The following is a 9,134-nucleotide window of genomic DNA, read 5'->3' as shown; positions in this document are numbered from 1 at the left end:
GACCTTTTTATTTAAACATCATTTTAATTGTTAAAACATATGATCTGGCCAGGGCAACTTCTTCTTCCTTCTCTTTCTCCTCCTATATTTTTATTTACTTAATTTATACTGATAATCTTATATTTGTAAATCAATGTATTTTTGGTATTTTGTATTTAATGGTAATTTATTATGTGCTATTGTATTTCATTGTATTTTATCGTGTTGTAAGCCGCCCCGAGGTTTCGGCAAGGGGCGGCATAGAAATGTTATAATAATAATAATAATAATAACAACAACAACAACAACAACAACAACAACAACAACTGGACACAGAACCACTGATTGGTTCAAAATTGAGAAAGGAGTTCGGCAAGGCTGTATACTGTCGCCCTGCCTATTTAACTTAAATGCAGAGCACATCATGAGAAAGGCGGGGCTAGATGAATCATCAGTTGGAATTAAGAATGCTGGGAGATATGCAGATGATACCACTCTCATGGCAGAAAGTGAAGAGGAACTAAAGAGCCTCTTGATGCAGGTGAAGGAGGAGAGCACAAAAGTTGGCTTGAAACTCAGCATTAATAAAACTAAGATCATGGCATCCGGTCCTCTCACTTCCTGGCAAATAGAAAGGGAAGAAATGGAGGTAGTGACAGATTTTATTTTCCTTGGCTTCAAGATCACCGCAGACGGGGACTGCAGCCAAGAAATTAAAAGACGCTTGCTCCTGGGGAGGAAAGCTATGGCAAATCTAGATAGCATACTAAAAAGCAGAGACATCACCCTGCCAACAAAAGTGCATATAATCATGGCTATGGTTTTCCCAGTTGTAATGTATGGCTGTGAAAGCTGGACCATAAGGAAGGCTGAGCGCTGAAGGATTGAGGCCTTTGAATTGTGGTGCTGGTGGAGACTCCTGAGAGTCCCTTGGACAGCAAGGCGATCAAACCGGTCAGTCCTAGAGGAGATCAACCCTGACTGCTCTTTAGAAGGCCAGATCCTGAAGATGAAACTCAAATACTTTGGCCACCTAATGAGAAGGAAGGACTCCCTGGAGAAGAACCTAATGCTGGGAACAATAGATGGCAAAAGAAGAAGGGGACGGCAGAGGATGAGGTGGCTAGATGAAGTCACTGAAGCAGTTGGTGTGAGCTTAGGTGGAGTCCGGTGGATGGTGGAAGACAGGATGGCCTGGAGGAATGTTGTCCATGGGGCCGCGATGGGTTGGACACGACTTCACGACTAACAACAACAACAACAAAATGGCACTTGAAATGTTGCAAGTCAAAGTAGTCTGCTTTGGCCTACCTGATATGACCAACAATGACCTGATCTAGACCATAAGAATAAACATACTTGTCCTCTTTGCAGCCAATTTGCTTTTCCTTATCTCTTACCTAGTCCCTGCATTTCCATGCAAGTACAGGATCACAGGGCTGGTGGAACCCAAAGCATCCTCATACCACAGTTGGTCCTTGCCTTGAGCTTCTTTCCATAGAGATGTGGGAACTGTGTGCCTAGAGGCAAATAGCAAATTAGAAATCTCATAATTTTCCTACATATTCTATTCCTATCATAAGGATTGTATTGATCCAGAACCATAGGAGGCGAAATATCCAATCAATGTACCTACCAGAATTAGTAAGATATCCCATTACAATCTTCATTAGTAAGTAATTCTTTCTAGAATTTCCAATGTTTTACTACTAGAAAATATGGACAGAAGAGGACATTCTAGAGAAGAGCCCACTGTTCTGTTCTGAAACACACACAACTCATGATTCCATTAGGCTTCCCAGTTCAATTGTTCCTAGGATAAATTTCGAGCCATGTTTATAAAACCTGGCTAGGTTTTCTAAAGTATCAGACATCAATATTCCTGAAAGTTCATGTATTACCATGTGAGTTTTACCTCCTGTATAATATGGGTTGCAACTAATCCTAAGAATGTTATGGTGCCTTAATTAAAATGCATTGTAACAGAATGCTTCATGAACTGAAGTCCATGTCATTAGATGTGGGAAGTAGAATTTTAAGCTGTAGATACAGAAGTACTACTCGGGAAAAGAACCCATGGTTTATTGTTGGATTATGAACTCAGGGTTTTTGGGAGGTTTAACAACTCATAGTTAAACCATGGCACAGGGGTTGTACATAATGATAATTCAACAATCCATTATTAAATTAAAACCTATGCTTTAGGTTATTATTTCAAGTGAACCGGGCCCACAGATACTCTTGAACTGTGCCATTACAGAAGCCAATAAATTTTTCTTGAGGAAATGGAAATATTTCAATTCTAATAAAGCATTTAAATCATCCATAGGGAAAATTATCAATTGGATGTCAAGGATACATACAAACAGACAATTTATGTACACTAAAATTCTGTATCAGGTTTATACCAGTGCAATTGGCATAGCTTCTTTCAAACTATTTTCACCAATTAGTAACTAATCTCTGCCTCACCTCTACATTTCCAAGAGAAAGGAGGTGAGTGATAAACCAGTTAAATCTGCAATGTAGATATATTCAGAAAATAGCAGAAGGAAATACTAGTCCCAAGACAAACTTGAAAAACATTTACTCTTCAACATTTCCAGGATGCAAACAATATTAAACCTGTTAGTGGCAGTGATTTCTCACTTCACTTTTAATCTAAGATTATCCTTTAGTCCTTTATATCCTTTTTAATTACATTAGCTAAGTATCTTATCAAGACAGAGTTATGGCTCATAGTTAAGTTTAGCCTGTATTTACAGCAAGCAGCTAATTACATACTAAATCCACCGGAACAGAAGACAGCGCAAGTATGCCTACAGTAGGATTTATTCAACTGAAATTTCTTGAGGAAAAAATACTTTTGAGATTATAGCAGAATATTTTAGTGACATAATTGCATTAAATTATATGCAAAGCCACTGTTTTTATTGTCAGCATCACTGGGGAAATCCTGAGTTCTTTTTTCTAAAGAGGTAAAAAAGGCACACAAGTTCCAGTGCTTTACATATAATATACAGAGATTTTAAAACACTAATTGAATCACCCAAGGAGAACATTGGTAATTAATAGGAACAAACCAAGTACAAAGGGGGAATTTAGTCTTGTCCTCAATACTGTGACACTGAGGGAAATCTCTTACCTGAATTTCTTGCCATCAATGATGGACTTTTCACCAAAGCAAATTCGGAGAAGGGATTAATCTCAGGACTGTATCAGGAAGGAAACAGTTACTTTTCCCCTTCAGACCTGTTAAGAGCCTATTAGCAACTTCCCTGCATAGATGATGCTATCTGCACTTTAAAAAACCTTAAGATGGCATATAGTCAGGCTCCAACTAACATATTTTGGAAGTCTGAAAAGAGATCTTTAGGTAATTATGAAACATGGATGCCAAATAAAGAAATTTAGTCCATCCAAATTCATGAAATACTGGAAAAGGGTATGTGTATGTGGGAAATATCCCTAACCAAACATTCATAATCACTGTATTTTCTGGAAATGGGGTCAGAAAGAGTGGGGAGGGGATAAGAGAGAAGAGGAGGGGGAAAGAGAGAGAGAAGGAGGGAGGGAGGGATGGGACCAGATGGTACAGAGAAAGAACTATGTAGTCCTGTAAGCTTGGTAGTCCTGTAATGCCTTTGGGCTCTGGCTTCACTTGTTACCATCTGCAACCCAAATTGCTTTTTCTTGGGCCAAAAGCAAGTTACAGGAAAAAACTTCCACACTCCTGTTCCAGATTAATGTTATACTATTCAAATGATAAGACTTTTGACTATTCGAGCAACTGAACCCTACATGCCAGACCACAAACTGCTTTTGAAGACGGCCCCATTTTCATCAATGGGGTACGACATTTACATCCTTTCTGTTCAAGTGTAAAGTACATTTGGGCTTGAAGAATTAATTTCAAGTGAATTTAGGAGTCTCCTCTGTCAGACTGATCATCGTACATGCAGGCCAGAATGCAAAATGGACCATATATCACCTAACTCAGTGGAAACCCAACAGTCATACAGATTTTGTTTATGACTTCTGGTTTTAAATAAGGTAAGATCAGCCTTATTTTTCCATTTAATTGTTACTTACTAGCAAAAACCTAAGTAGATTAATGCAAAGTAGCACACAATTGAGTATCAGGAGGCTATGATTACTTCCTTTTGTGGGAAATTTTCACAGTAGTTCCCACAAAAAGAGAATGAACAAACAAAACATACCCAGAAACATACTCCAACAGAAGCCAATTTAAACTGCTGATTGTGAGTGATTTTAAAAGCTGGTTCATCACAAAATTTTAAAAAAAACCACACCCAGACTCTTCATGTACCTCAAAACGTGAACAAACATGGAATTGCACTGAAGCCTATACTTTTCTTTATAAACTACAATTAGAGTTTAATTTCAAGCAACGCCCTTGTTTTTAATAAAGGTTTCACATCAACATTTTCATCTCTATTCATTTAAACCCAATCAGTGCAACTTCAGCATAAATTTTCATTTATTTTGGGTTTTCCAGCTCAACACAAATTCATTGAACTGGCTGGTTATAGCAGCCAATTTTGCAATATATTCAGAAGATATATACAGAACACACTAATTACAAAGAGAATGTAAGACAGCTCAGTTATTTTAAGGCAAGAGACCCAAAGAAATCACTTTCACAGATAGCATATTAGAAATCCCCATTTTGTGCATTTTATTCAAGAAATTTAAACATCAAAGACAAAGAATACGTAGCACTTTTTGCTTTCCACCTCTTTACTACACTGAAAAGGTTTCAGCCCTTTATAAAACAGGTCTCAGCCTGGTATGTTAAAGTCCCAGGGTCCCTGGAACGTTCAAGTCCCAGAACAGTAACCTAACTTATCCATACACTCAAATTGCTCACTAGTATCACTACGCTCTCTTTAGAAGAAAAGCATAGTTTATTGTTAGACAAGGCTCTGAACAAGATTATAATACTATGCAACAATGCAAAACATACAAATGTGTCCATCTTTCACTGACACTGAATTCACTCACCAACAGTGGTTCCTTGCATAGCCAAAAGCAACATCCACTCAAGAAAAAGGTATCAGTAGGCATAAGGAGTCCCCCTGCCCCACCTCAAAAGGAAATTCCCAAATGAGAGCTGAGCACATTCAGTGGGCATGCAATTCTAGCTGACTATTGTGCAGGTGTGAGAATGGAGGCAGGAACATATGCTGTATGGATATGGAACAGAATGAAGCATCCTGGAAAAAGACATGACCAGCTGAAATCCTGAACAGGATCGCTCCACATTGCAACATTTTGTTGCAGTTCCCAATTGTACAGAGCTTTGCTGTCTGGGAAAAACCCGAGACTCTAGTCCAATACCCAGTAGTCATTCTGTCTGATAACTGTGAATTTAATATGCACAGAACAAGCTTCAGGAGTAATCATGCGGTTTAAGCAACACTGGTTTGTTCCAAGCAGTACACTTAACATCACAGAATGAGAACTAGGAAGTGGTGTCCTTGAGTGGCTGTTTCTCACACAACAATCATTGATACAGAAGGGTTATTACCAAGGCACTTCTAGGACTGAAAATATAGTATCAATTGCATCTGAGCTCATGATATGATTTGGCTTATTTAGGATGACTTTATTGTTCTAAAAGGCCAAAACAACTTGCTGATACAATCCCATGCCATTTCATCACAATGGAAGACACAAAGCCAAGTTTTTTAGATCTAATGTACGAGAAGGCAGGAGAGGGCAATCTGTCCCATGCTAGAACCAAACCCCTCTGTGGGCCATTCCTTCTGCTCTAACAAGCTCCTCCAAGTCCTGCCTCCCAGCAGTACAACTGGGAATTGCTTTGTTAACTCCAATCAGAGATTGAAGATTGATTGATTTAAAATGATTAAATATGTCACCATAAGCACCATGAATTTGGCCCTGGCCACAATTGGTAACCAATGAAAATCTTTCAGTATAGGTGTTGATAATAAACTGTGCTACTTCCCATGCCATTCACATCCTAAATGGGGCACAAAAAAGGAATATATATAAAAAGAATATGTGCAGTGCTACTGGAAGGTCTCCCAACAGTGAGTTCAAAAGCACAGCCTTTGTACATACCATAAAAGCTTACTGCATATTATAGGGGAGAAAAAGACTTCCTTACCAGACCCCAATGGTTACATCTTCTTCTGGCTGTAGGTAGTAGTTACAGGTGTGGTTTAAACCTTGGTCCTGGGGCCTTTTCAAGTCAATGAAATAGGGTACTCTCACTGAAACAGAAGATAAACAACAGTACTATACTATGTTTACCTGCTGTTTGAGATCATCAACAGCTCTGAAAAACAGTATCAAATATAAACCCCACAAAACTGTTGCAATAAAATTAAAACCGTTAAGTATTACTTAAGCTAGTACATATGAGTAACAGGAATAAGTGAAAAACCATATTTTTCTGAATTTTTGCTTTGTTTTATTTCAACTTTTGGAGAGTACTTATTAAATCATGGTTTTAATGTAATATTTTTTAAAAATGTTTTTAATGTATTGCTTTTAATTTTTTATTAGTTCACTACTCCAGATTCTCTTTAGAAGTGAAGCAGTGTAGAAATGTTGAAAATAAATAAATAAAAAGAATATATTGAAATTATTTCTAAATCATATACAGTGGTACCTTGGCTCATGAACTTAATCCATTCCAGGACTCTGGTCGTGACCCAAATTGGTTGTGAGTCAAGTTAAATTTCCCCATAAGGTTCAATGTAAATAAGGTTAATCTGTTCTGTAACCACTTTTTAAATCAGAAAAATGTGAAGCAAAGTGACAACAACAAAGATTGCGGCCATCTCCCCCCCGCCCCCGCCAAGCACAAGTGCGGCCATCTCCCCGCCCCCCCAGCACAACTGAGATCCTGCCTGTCATCCCTGCACGACTGAGATTATGCTCGTCATCCCAGCATGTGCCCGTCATCCCGACGTGCTGGGAGTGGGGGGGAGAGACGGGCACAATCACGGGCACACTGAGGGAGGAAGAGACGGCACAAATGGGGCGCACTGGGGAAGGGAGAGACAGGTGCGAATGGGGCGTGCTGGGGGAGGGAGAGATGGGTGCGATCTCAGTCATCTCCCTCTCCCCACCCCCAGCACAATTGCAGCCATCTCCCCACTCGGGGGTGGGGGTGGGGAGATGGCTGCGATCTTGGTCGCCACCCAATGCAGAGTTTGTGACCCAAGTCAAAATTTTAATGAAATTTTTGTTTGTGACCCAATTTGTTCGTGAACCAAGGCGTTCGTGAGCCGAGGTATCACTGTACCTGAATTTGAAGGGCAGAAGATTCTAAACAATATTGTTTTCCCAAAAGCCAGCAGTGAACTTTTTACATACTAGGCAAGCACAATAATTAGAAGTATAATCATGCCAAGCACTGTACAGAACTGCTGAAGAGGGCAGATAATAAACAACTGTTCTTTCACTAGCTGCTATTATGACATTCTGTGCAGATGCCAAGAGCAACAAAAATCCATGCAGTGTTAAGTCATTCATCTATCAGCAATTAATGAGGGATAATGAAATATAAGCAGCTACTGGCAAATGTAGGTCTTATATAAATTTAAACTTTTGGTAGACTTCTTGACTCTGGATTTAGAAACTGGAAGGGGCAATAGACTGTTATGTGTGATCTTGCAAATGATCACAGTTTTCAATGTGACAGCTTCCTGGGTATATGCTATGACAATTACTAACAAAAACACAATTTTTACTGCTCCAGGCTCCTCAAGGGCTGTAATCTTCTAGTGTTAGGTTTACACATTGTCTCCAAGTAGCTGAAGACTTTCTTTGAGCATACGAATGTCAGAGTTTAATGGTGGGGAGCTTATCCCAACATATCAGCACAGCCAATGGAAATTGTAGTTCCAAACATCTGGAGAGTGCCAACTTAAAGAAAACTGACTTACAAAGCAGAGTCCTTTGCATTATAAGTGAGTTGCCTGCATATTAAAATATTCACATAGTTTCAATTCACAGGGAGGGAGGGAAGGAGGGAGGGAAGGAGGGAGGGAGGGGAGAGAGAGAGAATATTGATTCTTACCAAAATTTAGGAAGACAAGCTTTGCCTGAATAGCAGGACAAAGTTTTACTAGAAATGGAATGACTATGTACACTCCCAACAACCAGAATACTACCTTCCGCAATCGAAACCACATTCCATGTCTCCTGTAAAAGAGGGGGAGTGGTATAAGTTCATACAACATTCAAGGTGCTTGTAAAGCAAATTCTGCTCTAAACAAAAAAAAAAGTCTATGGTCAATACTACACAGTTGTGAAAGACCAGGCTATTTCTTTGGATACTCATAAACAAGGCTTTATAAGCACTTTATCACATATTATCAAATAATATCACAACAATTACCTCCTCTTTTCAGCAACTATTTCAACATTTCATAAACCATTAATAGCTTTCATAAACCAATACTAAGTACTACCAGTGTTTTACATGGCATTTTATAGACCAATACACAAAAACAGGACTATAACCTGGGGTACTTAAAAGTTGTTTTTTCATGGGTTTGGATGGCTGGTAGGAAATGCAGTTCCCTAGGCTGGTAGGGAAGGAAGTTCAAGAATAGCAAGAGATGAATGGAAGGATCCCTCCATCTAAAAAGAGAGTGAATGCATACAAGTATATTCCTTTACAGTCCAAGGTTGTAATTTGTTCTAGTCCAGAGACAAGTATACATGGAAAACATGAAGGATATATTCTCTAGAAATGGGATTTAACCATAAGAAAACAAATATCAATTCTGTCTGGGCACTTGTGGCCTATTTTGGACCATTCTTGGTATATTTTTGCAAGACTCAAGTTTATCCATAGAACCTATCAAGAAAAAAAAAAAAAGAGGGGGGTCTCACAATAAAATCACAGAGGCTGAAAACCATGATCTAGGATTTGCTCATCACATTGATACAGGAATTTCCTGACATGCTTCCACTGTTTACCAAATTAAACCACTACATACAAACATTCATTAGGATATTTTTACTCTAGACCAGGGGTCCTCAAACTTTTTGAATAGGGGGCCAGTTGAAAGACTGCGGTGACCGTTGCGGGCAGGTGAGGTGGGGGTGCCTGGGGGTGCGGGCTGGTGAGGTGCCATTGGTGAGGTGCC

The 9,134-nt window shown here is 39.2% G+C and overlaps 1 protein-coding gene across 4 annotated transcripts in view; it reads right to left on the bottom strand.

The window, feature by feature from the left end:
* Window positions 1-9,134, bottom strand: part of ABHD12 (abhydrolase domain containing 12, lysophospholipase) — a 45,540-nt gene that overhangs the window by 23,599 nt on the left and 12,807 nt on the right. For all 4 annotated transcript variants that reach the window (XR_006414544.1, XR_006414545.1, XM_044428464.1 and 1 more), the window contains exons 2-4: window positions 8,057-8,181; window positions 6,134-6,239; window positions 1,380-1,499 (exon numbers count right to left, since the gene is read on the bottom strand). Coding sequence is in view for 2 of the 4 variants with exons in the window: in XM_044428464.1 (XP_044284399.1) it covers window positions 1,380-1,499; window positions 6,134-6,239; window positions 8,057-8,181 (351 nt within the window). In the remaining 2 variants the exon portion in view is untranslated. The remainder of the gene's footprint in view (window positions 1-1,379; window positions 1,500-6,133; window positions 6,240-8,056; window positions 8,182-9,134) is intronic.

This window comes from Varanus komodoensis, unplaced genomic scaffold (assembly GCF_004798865.1).
Source record: "Varanus komodoensis strain SLA01 unplaced genomic scaffold, ASM479886v1 scaffold2, whole genome shotgun sequence".
NCBI classification, from domain to species: Eukaryota; Metazoa; Chordata; class Lepidosauria; order Squamata; family Varanidae; genus Varanus; species Varanus komodoensis.
This window is presented reverse-complemented; position numbering and strand designations above follow the sequence as displayed.